At 34.8% G+C, this 15,135-nt stretch overlaps 7 protein-coding genes across 7 annotated transcripts; all 7 read right to left on the reverse strand.

Moving 5' to 3' along the window:
* Positions 1–10: 10 nt before the first annotated feature.
* DUT1 (bifunctional dITP/dUTP diphosphatase) lies at positions 11–472 on the reverse strand (the record flags this gene model as incomplete). Its single annotated transcript, XM_041551665.1, has 1 exon — positions 11–472. One exon carries the CDS (start codon positions 470–472, stop codon positions 11–13), a length of 462 nt encoding a protein of 153 aa, XP_041407599.1.
* A 752-nt stretch (positions 473–1,224) lies between these two features.
* CBP4 (Cbp4p) lies at positions 1,225–1,665 on the reverse strand (the record flags this gene model as incomplete). Its single annotated transcript, XM_041551666.1, has 1 exon — positions 1,225–1,665. The coding sequence occupies one exon, from the start codon at positions 1,663–1,665 to the stop codon at positions 1,225–1,227; it is 441 nt and encodes a 146-aa protein (XP_041407600.1).
* A 531-nt stretch (positions 1,666–2,196) lies between these two features.
* ERG1 (squalene monooxygenase) lies at positions 2,197–3,696 on the reverse strand (the record flags this gene model as incomplete). The annotated part of the gene is made up of 1 exon (XM_041551667.1): positions 2,197–3,696. One exon carries the CDS (start codon positions 3,694–3,696, stop codon positions 2,197–2,199), a length of 1,500 nt encoding a protein of 499 aa, XP_041407601.1.
* A 1,000-nt stretch (positions 3,697–4,696) lies between these two features.
* ATF2 (alcohol O-acetyltransferase) lies at positions 4,697–6,280 on the reverse strand (the record flags this gene model as incomplete). The annotated part of the gene is made up of 1 exon (XM_041551668.1): positions 4,697–6,280. The coding sequence occupies one exon, from the start codon at positions 6,278–6,280 to the stop codon at positions 4,697–4,699; it is 1,584 nt and encodes a 527-aa protein (XP_041407602.1).
* Positions 6,281–7,214: 934 nt separating this feature from the next.
* Positions 7,215–9,458, reverse strand: PBP1 (Pbp1p; the record flags this gene model as incomplete). The annotated part of the gene is made up of 1 exon (XM_041551669.1): positions 7,215–9,458. One exon carries the CDS (start codon positions 9,456–9,458, stop codon positions 7,215–7,217), a length of 2,244 nt encoding a protein of 747 aa, XP_041407603.1.
* Positions 9,459–10,137: 679 nt separating this feature from the next.
* On the reverse strand, positions 10,138–11,355 carry OKP1 (Okp1p; the record flags this gene model as incomplete). The annotated part of the gene is made up of 1 exon (XM_041551670.1): positions 10,138–11,355. One exon carries the CDS (start codon positions 11,353–11,355, stop codon positions 10,138–10,140), a length of 1,218 nt encoding a protein of 405 aa, XP_041407604.1.
* A 514-nt stretch (positions 11,356–11,869) lies between these two features.
* Positions 11,870–12,925, reverse strand: RNR4 (ribonucleotide-diphosphate reductase subunit RNR4; the record flags this gene model as incomplete). The annotated part of the gene is made up of 1 exon (XM_041551671.1): positions 11,870–12,925. The coding sequence occupies one exon, from the start codon at positions 12,923–12,925 to the stop codon at positions 11,870–11,872; it is 1,056 nt and encodes a 351-aa protein (XP_041407605.1).
* Positions 12,926–15,135: the final 2,210 nt, after the last annotated feature.

Genomic DNA, 15,135 nt, shown 5'->3' on the forward strand with positions numbered 1-15,135 from the left:
TAATAGTCATCTATTTACCGGTAGAACCAAAACCACCAGCACCTCTTTCACTATCTTCCAATGATTCTACGACAACAATTTCTGCATCATCAACGATTTTTTCCAGGATCAATTGAGCAACACGGTCACCTTTGACAATCTTAAAATCATTCTTAGAGTGGTTAAACAAGACGACCTTAACTTCACCAGTGTAGTCTCTGTCAACAACACCAGCACCTGTTTGGATACCATGCTTAACAGCTAGACCGGATCTTGGTGCAATTCTACCGTAAGTGCCGAAAGGTACTGTAAATGAGATATCTGTAGAGACCATACCTTGACCTTCAGCTGGTATAACACATTCCTTAGAGGCATATATATCGTAACCAGCGGCGGTATTTGAACCTTTGGTTGGGACAGTTGCATCTTTGGAACGTAATTGGATCTTTAGGGCTTGCGCTAATTTTGGTTGTTTAGTGATTTGTTCAGACATATTTGAAAGATTTGAAGATGTTTTATTCTTGAAGAATGATTGCCAAGATGCATAATAAAAAATGAATAAATGTTATAAGGCAGATAAAAAGAGTTGAAATAAAGAAACCTTTAATTCACGATGGTGAGTGGCTCTCTCATTTATATATTCGACGTCATGATATAAATGATTGGTGATGAAAAATTTCGCGATTTCTTTCTCATCGAGAAAGCACTATGAATATTTAATAATTTTTGGCGTCGCTCTGTGGCTACGGATTTACTGTATGAGTATATTCTATCTCTATTCATTTCTAAAGTAAAAGAAAAACCAAAGTATGGGCTCACCTTGAAATATATGATGAGCACTTAAAGTAATAGATAACACTACGTTATATTGGATGCTGACTTAACTTAAATAATTGTTAATTAATAATTCGTGTTATTCGGCATTAAAGAAAACGAAACTATAAGAGAAACCCTGATTCTTACTGACCAGCACGACATATCTGTGCTCATCCCCTCTATATGAGGACATGTTTACTCTGTTAACGTCAACATATAACAACGTATTATATGCATTTATCTTTATATATTGACAGATATATCATTATGTACATGGAAGAGCCTGTGTATGGTTCTGTTTCCGGATATATGTTTCTGAATGAGTGTATGAATGTATGTACGTAAAGAAAAGTAAATAAAAAGAGAGTCTTTAGGTAAAATTTATTAATGATGACTTCCTTTATTTGGTGAAATATATTATTTTCAAATTTACCATACTTTCCACCAGTTTTTCTTCTTTTCATTAACGATCACCTGCGTCCTTAATTCACTTTTTTGTCTTAAAGTATCTAAATCAGCCATGACCCTCTGTAAATCTTCTTTTTGTCTAGTCTCTGCTTCATTTTGTTGAATACTATTAAATACTGCCTCAGTATTTTGTTTCCCTTCCCAAGGAGCATTGAATGGGCCAGTTTTCCAAATAGGATCATTGCTCTGAGACGTTTGTTTCACCAAATCCATCAACTGTCTTTGTTCTTCCCTACGTAACACCTTTTGTTTTTCGTATTGTTCTCTCAATTCTGGAGAAAGTGCATTAATTAATTCTTCATCTGTAGGGGTGGTATATTTGAATAATAAGAGGCCTGAACCGATGATACCACCACCAACGGCCCAGACTTTTGCCCAACGTACCCATAGCGGTCTTTCCATTGCTATATATATGTGCGTGTATTGTATATACTATTTCTTCTTTCTAGATCTTGTATCTCTGTGTTGTAGGTTTGTTTCCTTTTTTAAGTTTTATCCTTTATACATATATATATATATGTTTTGTATAAATTAGAGGAAGAGGGGGGCAGAAAATTGATGTCTTCGTGTGGGTGAAAAAAAAAAGAGACTTACCTTGTTAACTCCGTGCTAAGTTAAAATGCATCCAACTTTTTCAATAAATACTATACCAAGAAAATCTATACCAATACAATATCTGACAGTATGATAAATAAATAAACATTATTAAAAGGTTGGTCTTCATCAAAAGACAATTATATGTGAACATTTCTCTAAAATGTTCATTAAATATATATGTATGTGTGAGTGTATGTATGTATGTATAATAAAGAGCGGTTAAATCTCAGTTTACCCCTCTAGAGTAGACAGTAGAAAAAGGAAGAAAGTACCTTACATTGCTTCCAGTCATAATAATTAAAATAGCAGTAGTAATATCTAATAGATAAGTTTGTTTTAACCAAGCAATTCACGATATAAGAATGGAGTGAAGACTCTAATAGCAGTGATCAAGATCATGATACCTTCTAATAAAGCCATTGGAAGACCTAAGAAACCACGTTCCTCGAACTTCAAGTAGATGGTGTAGAAAGCAACAGCAAAGAAGACACGAGTCAATTGGAAAGGACTTGGTTTTAGACCAGCTAAGAAGCTGACTGGTACGTTGACACAGTCACCACCCCTTTGGAAGTACTTGAAACAACCTCTTTGTAATTCTTTCAAATTCTTGGTGTCAGCAGCAAATAGGGAATATAGGGCAATAGACAATACGTTAATAACAGAGTCAAATGGTTTTCTTTCGAAATGGTAATCTAGTAATTCATCAAGAACAGTTTCTCTGTCAGCGAAATCTAAGTCACCGATCTTATCCATCAATAGAACAACATCTTGTATACCGACAGTCATACCACCACCAGTCAATGGGTGTCTCATATTTAAAGCATCACCAATGACACATAGACCTGTGACATCGTTAGCTCTAGCTGGTAAATATTTGTTAGCCATTGGTTTGAATTTACCTTGAGCTAATGCAGCATCGAAACTTGGTCTCAAAGATTTTGGAATATATGGTTGGACGTCCTTAGTCATCCAAGCCTTTAGGTCCTTTGGTAATTTACCAGAGTTATAAGCACAAAGGATTCTAGTCTCGGTGGCTGAGATTTGGTATACCAAGATAGGCATGTGGTCTGAACCTAGAATGACATGACCGTGGTTCTTAGCTGGAACATCGGCATCGAAAAGGGACATACCGACAAAGGAAGAGCCAATAGATGGAACATGTTCAGGACTCAATTCAGATCTGAAATGAGAGAAGATACCGTCACAAACAAAAGTCAAATGAGCATGGAAATTGACTTTACCACGACCGTCAATATCGACTTTAGCACCAATGACTTCATTTTTTTCGTTTTTCAAGATTTGAATCACATCACCTTGTAGAGCGGTAACGTTTGGTTCATGTCTAGCAATGTTTCTTAAATTGTTTAAGAATCTACCGTGAACAAATGCAACACCACGTTCACGTTCGTCATCCTCGTAATCAGCAGTATGAATAGTTTCGTCATCTAATACTTTATCGTTACCATCCTTGACTAAATCCTTAACTTTTTCAACACGAGCACAATCGGCTTTATAAGGGTAAGTAATATCAACTTCTTTACCATCATAAAAGACAGAGTAACCAGTGACTGGAATAGCACCGATCCCGTTGATGGATTGGACCATACCTAGGGATCTCAAAGCTCTGACACCACCTGGTTGCATCAATTCCCCGACAATTCTGTCAGGTTGAGCCCATTCACGTTCGACAATTAAGACTTTCTTACCTTTACGTGCCAGACCAGCTGCAACACAAGGACCTATGACACCAGCACCGACAACGATGGCATCGTAAGTAATCTTTTCGTCTGCATTGGTAAGGGTAGTAGTAGACATATCGACAGTGTGAGCATTCATCTTTAGATTTGTTTACTTTAAAAGTTGTTGTTATTGTTTTTTTGAAGTTAATTTGAATCAATTGATAGAAATACGAAATAGAAAACAAAGGTGAACAAAATAAAGTTAAAGGGACGAAGATATATATATATATTTATAGATATATTTACGGATGTCTAAGATGTAGTATTTCTCCTTTTCAGCTCTTCTCGTCTCTTATATATATATTAGATGTTGCAAAGGAAATGAATTAGAGTTCAAATTGAAAAAAAAAAAAATTTCACTCTCTCGATCGATACTTTCTCTCTCGCGATAGAATATAAAATTAAAACAAAGAACAACCAGGAACGGATCGTAACGACTACAGGCAAAAGATAGAGAAGAACGCAAACAGTAATATCGTTATTTGAATATTTCTCATCTTATTCTCTAAATTATGTATAGTTGATGATTGATGGTACTTGCAATGTGGCAGTGTATCATGCTATTATGCTCGTTCCCTTATCGAATCAGCATGGAAAATATACAAGTGAAAAAGAGCATCGTCCTTTAAAAAATTGTTTCTCCCCTTCTTCTTCTTCTTCTTCTTCTTCGTGTGTGTCTCTTGCTGTTATAAGCATCGCCCGCAGAGTCCGGTCGTTTAAATAACATTTTACGATTTCTTCCTGTCTGAAATTGTCAGAGAGACAGAGAAAGAGAGAGAGAAAAGGATTATCTATACTGCAACAACAGCGACACAGTAATAATAGAAGCAGAGGAGCGAATACTGACCTCTACTAATTAATGGATTAATTAATTAATTAAACGACGGGTGGGTAAGGAAGACCAGGCGAGGCGTTTCTCGCTTATGACCGATAGACCAAATGAACCATATTGAATCAAGAAACGATGATGAGCATTATATCTGATTTCTCTTTCAGTAGCTTTTAAAAACATATTTATTTATTTTATTTTATATACAATTAAATGAATAGCTATTCCTAGATTCATAATTCACAATATATATTGTGAGTCGCTTGAACTAATCACATTTGTCCATGATCTTAGCACGTAATTCATTGCCGAAAGCTGTGAATTCTTCTTGTGAAGCTACGGCACCTTCGACTGCACTCATACATAGGTTCATTCCACCTAATGTTGTGGTAACAATGTTGACACTATAAGAGAAGTTTAATACACCAAGGTTTTGCATGAATAACATATCCTCGATTTGAAGAGTACTACTGTTATCTTCTGAGCCTGTTGACGTGTTGATGACACCAACATTACTCAAGATAATCCCACCACGTTTCTTATTTAAATATTCATCGGCAATCATTGCATCCATGTTCTTATTTTGTGTAACAAAACTTAGCATTAAAGATCCTAACCCTGAAAGATAATCACCAGTCTTGAAAACACCATTATAATAACGCGCTAGAGACCAAAACTGTGAATCCTGGAAACTAGATATTAGATATGAATAATGTAATCCACCAACGTTTGCACCATATTTGTATTGCTCTTGAGCTAACGACTCAGGTAATGCTTTACGGGTATTATTTGGCACAGTGATATCAAAAGTGATTTCATGTCTTCTACAATTATTAAATATACCATGTTCTTTCAATGTAATACATAATGCAGTTTGCATAAGAGCTGTCATTGTACATTTCTCTTTATTGATTTGTTTTTTTATCTTGATGATCTCATCTGGGGTGAAACGAACAAATGTTTGGTAGCATAATTGTGGTTTAGACTCTTCAATACGTTCTGTCTTCTCACAGATACTCTTGTAATTGAATATGCCATTGACTATTGTGGAGATTATCAACCAAATGAATCCTAGGATTGATGGTACATAATTGACCCTATCGGTAATTGGGATAGGTAATTTCCCACACTCTGAATAATCTCTTTCATAATTCCAAATTTCTAATGAAGATTGTACAGAATCCTCTTCTTTGACTGTGCCATTCTTATTAATGGCTGATACAATGTCTTGAAACAAATTAATCCCTGTCATGGCATCAGCACAACAATGATTACTGATAAACACTAATGTATCAAATGAATCATCATTGTTATCCATGTAATTACTATTTAGACAAAGTATACGCCAATTTGGTTGGTTTCTTTGATATACAGGGATACGTATCCGGGAAAGAATATTGGATAAATTTTCAGTGATTACTCCATTATCGCTTTGGAATTGCTCCTGTAATTGTAATAGCAGATCACCATATGTATCAGTTTGTTCATTGAGAACTACATCCTTCAAGGATAGATGGTCTACGACCTCCATATAGTCGTGTTCAGGCCAAGGTTTGTCAAGATATTCAGCAGATCTATAGTACTTGCTTAGTTTATCCCAGGATAGACCTTTCTTCGTGGCTGATACCATCGTATGCATCATGATTGGATTGGCTAGAACCACAGAACGTAGCCCACGAACAAGATCTGCATATGTTATCCCATGATTCAGCTTACAGCTGATGCTAAAATTACCATACAATTCTTGTCTTTGTAAAAGGGCAAAATAGTTCTCTAAATGGCCCAGGTGTCTCTTATGACCTCTTAACACCTTAGTGTCTGTCTCGTTTAATAATGGCTGAGTTTCACTCATATTTTATTATTTATTTTTTGATTTACTCAATAACAGGATCTGTTCTAAAAAGGACGATTATCAAGATATAGTTCTAGATAAAATTATTATAGTCATTTCTTTGGTAACGTGGAACATATATAGTCAGAAATAGTGTTTATTCCAATTGGAAGTAAACTGGGGCAAGACAGATAGGCAAACTACTTTCATTGGTTCAAGAGACTTGATTACCGCTCGTTTAGAGAATGACATCAGATATTGTACTTCCTCTCTCTTTCACTGTCTGCTTTTCTTTGTTCTCTTGCTTTCTTCTTGCTTTTATTTTTTTTCATTGTGAAATGAACATCTTATACGAGATCGACATATGTGATATACGTAAATGAAGAGAAGCAATTGCTGTATTTTTTTGTTAGCGCACGCGAGACGGTTCTACTTCCGATCGTTCCTCGGTTAATTGAAGTAATCACAAATTAATTAAGTACAATTAAGTAATAATATATATAATAGCTATCTCTAAGTTTCACAATGTGGTTCAGAACGACTATATTTCAAAAAAAGATACTAAGCAAATATATATCCAAATATTTGTTTGGTGTCATAGATGACCATTTATTATTGTAATTTCTATTGTAATAGAGGCTTGGACGTGACAGAAAATGAACATGTTTGAGGAAGGTACGGCAAGATATTGGCATCTATTTCTTGGTAAATCAATTAATTACGATAGCAATACCTGTAGTTCGATTTCTTAAAGTTCAAAGAATATTTTTGTTGTTGTTATTGTTGTAACAAATACTTAATAATCACACTCGTTTGGAATGTGCAAACATATTTATACATAGTTGTTACTATTTTTTTTTCTTATTTTCAAGGGTAATATATATATATATATGTGTGTGTGTGTGTATATTAGGTGCTCTTAATATCCTTCAGTGGAAAGATGCCATGCATCAGTTCAAGATCTATGGTTGTTGTTCTTGTGGTTATAATGACCCTTATGACGGTGATCATTAGTTGCGCCGCCCATCATTCCATTGTGGCCCATCATTCCAGGGAATGGAGCCATACCACCAACTGGATAACCGTAAGGTGCGCCAACATTCATGTATCCACCAGGACCCATATGGGCTGTCATATCCTGCGGAGGAGGGCTGGCACCATTATTGTTTCCGTTGTTATCCTTACCACCCATCACAGGTACCATAGGACCCATAGATGGATAAAACATTGGTTGTGGTTGGAATGGCATGTACATACCCATTCCAGAGGCATTATACCCGTTCATCATTGGGTTAGGAGAGCCAGCACCGTTTGGACCATTCATCATTGGGTAGCTCATCATGTTCATACCGTTTCCTGCCATGTTTGGTGAAACGTTACCCATACCATTCATAGCATTCATGTGACGCATTTGTAACTTTGCTTGGGATTCTTGCATGATGGTATTTTCATCATCAAATAAACTCTTGTGAGACTCCTCAATAGTGTTGATCCATGTTGGGGTAGCAAAATATGGTTTTTCAATCAAGAAAGGTTCCATCGATTTCTCCTCATTGTGAGCTTCTTTGGATTTTAAGAAAAAGTTAAAGTTCTTACCAAAAGTATCCTTGTTAGCACCATTGTTTTGAGGTTTCTTTGAGCCAAAGAAAGATCCAGCAGGACGTCTTCTACCATGGGTCGATGTTCTCACTGGGCCGTTGTTGGAAGAAGAACCAGACTTCTTGGAGTCCGTTTTATTTAGAGAAGCAGCTCCATTGGCAGCGTTAGATACCTTTGTAGAATTCTTATTAGCCACACCTGGTGTGGTAGAGTTAGATTTTGGCTTAGGTGGTAACGATGGGTCGGCCTTCAAAGATACGGATGGCTTTCTCAAAACATCATTCATATCCTTAGGGACATCATAAGGAACTTTGAATTTTTGGGCAAAATTCTTCAATTCCTCAATTTGAGCCTCCTTGGAGGTCTTATTAGCTGGCAGTGCTTTAGTTTTAGAACTGTGGTCACTTCTACCGCTTTGTCTCTTGATTTCTTTCAATTGTTTTTTGATTTCTTCGTCAACATTTTTCAAATGAGCTTTTGGTCTTACATTTTCCTTGGTTGGCTTGGTAGTATCCTTGGTATCATTTGAAATGGTATTTTTCTTAACAGATTCAGTAGTAGTTGTTTTAGTGGAGGACTTATTTTCAGAAATAATGTTTCCACCAGTTACCTTTATAGCACTAGATGAGATAATAGCAGGATCCATGTGATGTGGTTGATTTCTCAAAGTAGGTGGAACGTATTTATTACTTTTCACAGTAGTAGAAGGTTTTGCGTTAGATTTTAAAGATGCTAACAATTCATCACCTCTTCTATCGACACCTGAGTATAAATCTTCTTCATCCATACCAGAGTCATCAACAATAATACCTCTATCCTCAGCAATATGTATATTACCAGAAGTTCCTTGTTTTTCAATTTCATCAGCAAGTTTTTGAGCTTCTTTTAATTTTTGTTGATAGTTTGGATCATTCCTGTTGATTCTAGTGGTGTAGAAATGTTCGTCGTATGTAGATTTGATACCAAACTTCTTTTCATTCACGGAAAATTGATCCCAAGTTGAAGAAGCTTCTTCTAAAGTTTGAGATTTTTCGGTAGCCATAAAATCGCCTTCGTCTGGGGTCCATCTTTGTAATTCTCTTTCTTTAGTAGCTCTGACATTAGATATATCAACATCTGTTCTAAATTGATTTGCACCCTTTGCAATCTTCTCAGTTTTAGGGGTAGCGACTGGAGTTGTTATTCCAGTCTTACCATCTAAACCTAAATTGATATTTTTTAACTCTAATTCAGCAACATTATCACTCTTGAGCAACAATGTTTCACCAAGATCCTTCTTGGCCTTGATATCAGAGCCTAAAGAGGAGACCAAAGTTGGCTTCTTCAAGACAATGTCCAGTCCATCAATGGATTCCAAGTTGCATGCAGCTAGGATACCACTATATTTGGAACCAGAAGCAGTAGTAACGATAGCCTTGTTACCAATAGATTCGGTAAGTAAATAATCAAAACGGTCACGAAACTGCTTAGCAACTTCTGAAGATTCATCAAATAGAGAGTGTTGGTCACCATTGCTGCCTTTGGTGTTAACCAAACCCTTCTTTTGAGTAGAAACTGCAGAAGGACTGGTGTCCTTCTTCTTGTTATTACCAGGTTTCATTGTAATGCAGTTTAACTAACGTATTTATAGTAAGCCTGAAGGGTATATAATTAAAACAGTCTAGTAAACGGAGGTTTGTATAATGATCACCTACGCAATTACCTAGAGGGATATATGTGAAACCAAATGGATAACCCTGAAGAACTTGTGCTTTTAAATCTTTTTCTAGAAATAAATTTTTCCAAATTAATGAAAAAGAAATAAGAATCTAAAATCTTTTAAATAACTATAATATCAAATTTGACTAAACGCAGATATGACGATCTTGTTTGGTTTCTAAGTTTACCAAATTTGCTTACCCTTTGCTCTTTCTTTCTTTCTCTCTCGCTCTCGCTGTTTCGTCCGTTAACCTTTTCATTTCTCACTTTGTTTTCTTCGGCCAGTGCAGTTGTCTGGTCGGCCTCATTATAACAAAAAGGTCAAAGATATCATAAGAAGGTAGACACATATACCCAAGCGATCGACTGTCATATATTATAAAAATGTTTTTTACATATATTGATATGGATTCATACTGATTACTTGAATACTATGTGTGGGTCTACACACATTTATTTCAATTTTTTTTTAATAAGACATGCTAAGAATAGGGGGAGGTGTGCTTCTAATTTGATACGCTTACTATTTTCATTTTATTATTGTTTTCTATATATGCATCATTTCTATATACGTTAATAGTTCATTTATCGAAATGTTTGAAAAATTTAAGTGTTTCTCTAAGATTACCATTATCTAAAAATGTGTTGATTCCAGAACAGAATTCGTTCCTTACACGAGTAAGCTCATCTAATGCCGGCATATCCTCAGTAGCTTCCAAAACGTCAGCAGAATCTGCTCTGGCTACTTTTCGCTTCACCGGTACTTCAAGATTCATATCTGCAACATCCATTTTCCATGATGCAGATTTATCATTACTCATAGAATTACATCCTGTAGTAGATCCTATCATACCGTACGCATTTTGAATGGCAGGAATTAGGATTGGGTGAAGATCATCCTTAAGAAGTTTTCCGTTAAGATTTTTTTCTTTGTTCTGTTTTATTCCTTGTAAGACTCTTTTACTTTCTGAAAGTTTCTCTTTTTCTTGTTGTAATACTATTTCAATGTTTTCAATGTTTTTCATCTCTTCTTCGTATCGTTGTTGAATATGTGCTCTTTTACTCACAATGGTCTCTACGTCCAAATCTATATTTCGGAATTTGGATGGGAATTGTGAGTCTCTTAATTTCTTATGCATCTTGTCTAAGATTTCATTTAATAATTGTTGTTTGATATTGTATATTTTATCAGTTTCTCCGTGCTTGCTATTGGTGATATGCTGTAGCTCACTATCGTATTGATGGAACACATCATCTAAGGCACTATTTGTGTTTTCCTCAACGAGTTGCATTATAGAATCTGCTAATGGTCTGTTTATTGTCTTCCATTGGATTTCTTCTGTTAAAGGTTCTTTGTTGAATTCTTTCTTAATAAATTTATTAAACTCCCAGGGACCTATTTTTTTATCATTAGATTTTAGATGTTGTCCCCTCTTAGGCTTTGATATATTTTGCTTTAATCGTATACTCTTATCTCGTATCCTACTGGGGTTACTTCTTTGTACGGTCCTACTGTTACTTTTAAGTTTGGGTGCCACGAATATTCCTGAACTCTCGTCCTCATAGAATCGTTTTAATTGTCTGTTTGCAGATGTCGTAGTAGGGATAATATTCTGACCCTTTATCGTTGAGGCAATACTAGATTTTCTACTACGAATGCCAGATATAGAAGACGATGAATCATTAAAGAATAGATTTCTTGTATCTCTATTTCTACCCTCGGTTGTTGTTGTGGGCTTAGGATTTGCCCAATTCTCTCGATCCAAAGAATCGTTCGAAAGACTTTCTACGATATTCATTCTTGAAAGAAATATACTTGTTGAACTTTTAGATGATTTGTAGAGTATGTTTATTTGTAATCAAAGTAAATATATATTTTACTTCAACTATGGAAGATTTTAATTTTAATTTTATTTGTTTTGTTTTGTTTTGTTTTGTTTTCATTTTGAAATTTTACTGTTATTATGTATCGCGCCTCTAAGAAATAGATGGATTAAAGAGGGGAAACCCTACAACAAGTTAAAACACAATTACTTCTTACTGCTGAATTTATATAAATAAAGATAATTTTTGATAAAAGGTAGAATCATTGATTTACTTTCGTAAAAAACCTATATATATATCTATGAGTATGTAAAGTTAGCCTAATAAATGATAAGGAGAGTAGTAATTTATCGTTCTTTTTTTTATTTTATTAAAAATAATTTAATATTTTTAATACGAATTATAAGAAGTATGAAAGGTAATGAAGCAAAAAAAAGAGATATTAATAAATTTAAATACTAATTTCGTTTTCCTAAAAGATTCATTTTCTTAGAAACTGTCATTGAAGGAGAAAGCTTCGTGAGCTGCAGCCTTTTGAGTGTTTTCATTAGCCTTGGTGAAATCAGAAACTTGCTTTTCGAAGAAGTTACTCTTACCAACAGTAGTAGCACCTTCTAGATATTCGAATGGGTTAGCAACGTTGTAGATTTTGTCGTTACCGAAAGAACCCAATAGAGCGTCAGCCAAGAATTCGACATATTGGTTGATTTGAGCAACATCAACACCGAATTCTTCGATCTTTAGAGCATCGACCAAATACTTCTTTTCAATGTCGACAGCTTCAGTGATGATCTTTTCGATTATCTTAGCGTCTGGCTTGTTATTCAAGTGAGCAAATAGCAAACAAGAGAAATCAGTGTAGTTACCAGTGTCTCTGAAGATGTTGGTGGTAGCCTTAGCTAGACCTGGAAGTAGGCCACTCTTGGTTTGAGCAAAGATAGCAGCATGAGCACCAGCTAGGAAGATACCTTCCTTGGCAGCAAAAGCAACCAATCTTTCACCGTATAGGGAGTCTGAGTTCTTAATCCATCTGTCAACGAAGTCAAGCTTTAGCTTTAGTTCTGGCATAGTCTTAGCAACCTTGAAGTACTTGACTGGTTCATCGGAACCGTTGAAGTAAGCATCAACCATCATGGCGTAGATTTCGTCGTAGATGTTTTCCATCATGATTTGGTAACCGTAGAAACTCTTACCTTCTGGGTTTTGTAATTCAGCAGAGAACTTTTCGATCAAATGGTGGTTCAAGACTTCTTCAGATAGAGTCATGGTAGATAAGTATCTAGCTAAGAAATCTTTTTGACCATCATTCAACTTAGATTCAATATCTTCGACGTCCTTACTGTATTCGATTTCTTCGGCAGTCCAGAAATCAGCTTCGACCTTCTTGTAGGCAGCCCAGATTTCGTGGTACTTGATTGGGAACATAACAAATCTATGCTTGTTCTCCTTCAATAGGATTTCATCCTTTTCGTTCTCCTTGACGAATTGACGGGATTCGGCAAACTTAGCCATGAATTGATTGTGAGCTTTGTCGACAGCAACCATTGTGATATATGTGTGTATGTGTATGTGTGTATTTATTTAACGGTGGTATAATTTAATTTAAGAAAGAAATGAGAACAAAAATAAAAAGGGAGTTTTGTTAATTATAAATTTTTCTTAGTTAAAAGGTATCCAAAGTGGTGAAGGAGTTCGTTATACTTGTTTATATCTTACGATAAATGAAAAAGAAGAATAGAATAAAATAGATCGAGAATAAGAAAAACCAAACGAAAAAATAAAGGGAAGGGATGTAATATAAGATTTATATAATAAGGGAAATGAAGTAAAAGATAGTCGGTTAATGATCTTTCCAAAGGGTTTTTATATAATTTATTAGGAAGCAGAAAGAAAAAAGAGAAAGAAGTGATGCTGTAGGGGGTGGGGGAGAGAAGGAGCAGAATTCAAAGAGTGACAAACTAAAGGGGAGCGAGGAAAAGAAAGAAGAAGAACAAGAAGGTATCCCATCCCATTGCTACCATAGTAATCTTTGAACTTATTCTTGAATTTCTATCTCAGAAAAAAAAGAAAATTTTCCTTCAATTAATAATTGATGAGGTAAAGAGGAACAAGAAGCGGGAAGATGTGTAGTACGTAACTATGCGATGATGAAATTAAATTGGATTAATTATAATTTATTCAAACGATTTACTATTAGTTTCTTAATACAGATTACTAAACAAAAATGAAAAATTATATAATTGGAATTTGGAAAAGAGAGGAGGAAGAAAAGGTGTAGATAGTATATAGTTTACTTCATAGAGACGTACGTTTTCTTCTTCATATCTCTTCTGCTATCCCGTTAAAAAGTATTTAATTAAAGAGAAAAGTGGGCGCGCGCACAACTCCAACATTGAAAAATATTAAAATTTTGAGAGGAATAAGAGATCACCGTAGTGGTAACGCTAAAAAATTTTCAATTCTATATAGTAATCTTGAAATGATAAATAAGGGGAAGAGAGAAGAAGAAGGAAGAGAATTTAGTTATAATTATAAATAAAAATAAAAATAAAATAAAAATTGTACAACTTCTAGGAAGGTGTTCAACCTTCTTCGGGCAGTTCTCTGTATAGACCAACAGAATGTTACAACTAAAACTTCTGATTTTTATTCTTTGTTACCGTGGTAATATTATTAATAAATTAAGTAACGTAATAGTAGTTGCCACAACAACGGGAACGGCAACCTCTCTTTCACGCTCAATGGTTTTATTATGGGGAGAGAAATGGAAACACCTATTTTTTATTTTTTTTTCCATTTCAGACTACTGTAATTCTTAATGGTCACCCCAAAAATCCTGTTTTTAATTTCAAGTGATGATGAGATCATACGTACAAAAGTTTGATTTTCTACTTCTGTTCTTCTGTTCTTCTGTTCCAAAAAAATACTCACAACAGATGCTGAAGGCAAGAAACTGAAAAAGAAACAAGGAATTTTCTATGTGTTTTTTTGGTAATAATTAAGTAAGAAAATGTACGTAATACATATAACCGGGACTTGAAAAGTACTAATTAATTGTTATTATCGATTTTGTGGAGTTTGCTATCTATTAGTGTAACCGTACTATCGTTATATTACTATTTTGCTTTATTCTATGTTTTTCATGTAAGTCCTCTTCTTAACATAGCCATTGAGGCAACCTAAAACAATCTATTAAGGTGGTATTTTGATTTTGACCTATATACAATTAGAGACAAGATAATGTTGTTTTTACTAGTTCTTTGCTGTACTACTGTATTAAAGGCTATTGTTAATACTCGTATTACTTTTTTTTCCTTTTTTTTTGTTGAGCATAATCTTATTAATGCACTTATAATTGTATTTAGATAATTTATTCCTTGTGGTTATTATATCTTATAGTAACTAAAAGTTCTCCTAGCCCCCATCTGGCCTCGATAATGATTTAAATTTCTAATCAGAAACAAGATAAAATGTTAAGTGTTCCTATTTTATTCATTGTCCTCATAGCAACACAATATATAGATGAGTATACTGCCCTCCTTTAGTTTCACTGCTTTGGTTTCCTCCGCCCGATAAACGATCTGCAAAATATTTTTGAATAGGAAATATAAAGGATACAGTAAACCACCGTACAACACCCACTCTTTTCGTTTCTTTTCATTCTCATTTTCTATTTGTGCTGCTACAGCACTTTCTCTGTAAGAACAAAGAGAGATAAGTTAATGCTCCCTTGCGCCCCCTATTTATTATGCTCC

The sequence above is a fragment of the Maudiozyma barnettii genome, assembly GCF_903064755.1.
Source record: "Maudiozyma barnettii strain CLIB 1767 genome assembly, contig: KABA2_07, whole genome shotgun sequence".
NCBI classification, from domain to species: Eukaryota; Fungi; Ascomycota; class Saccharomycetes; order Saccharomycetales; family Saccharomycetaceae; genus Maudiozyma; species Maudiozyma barnettii.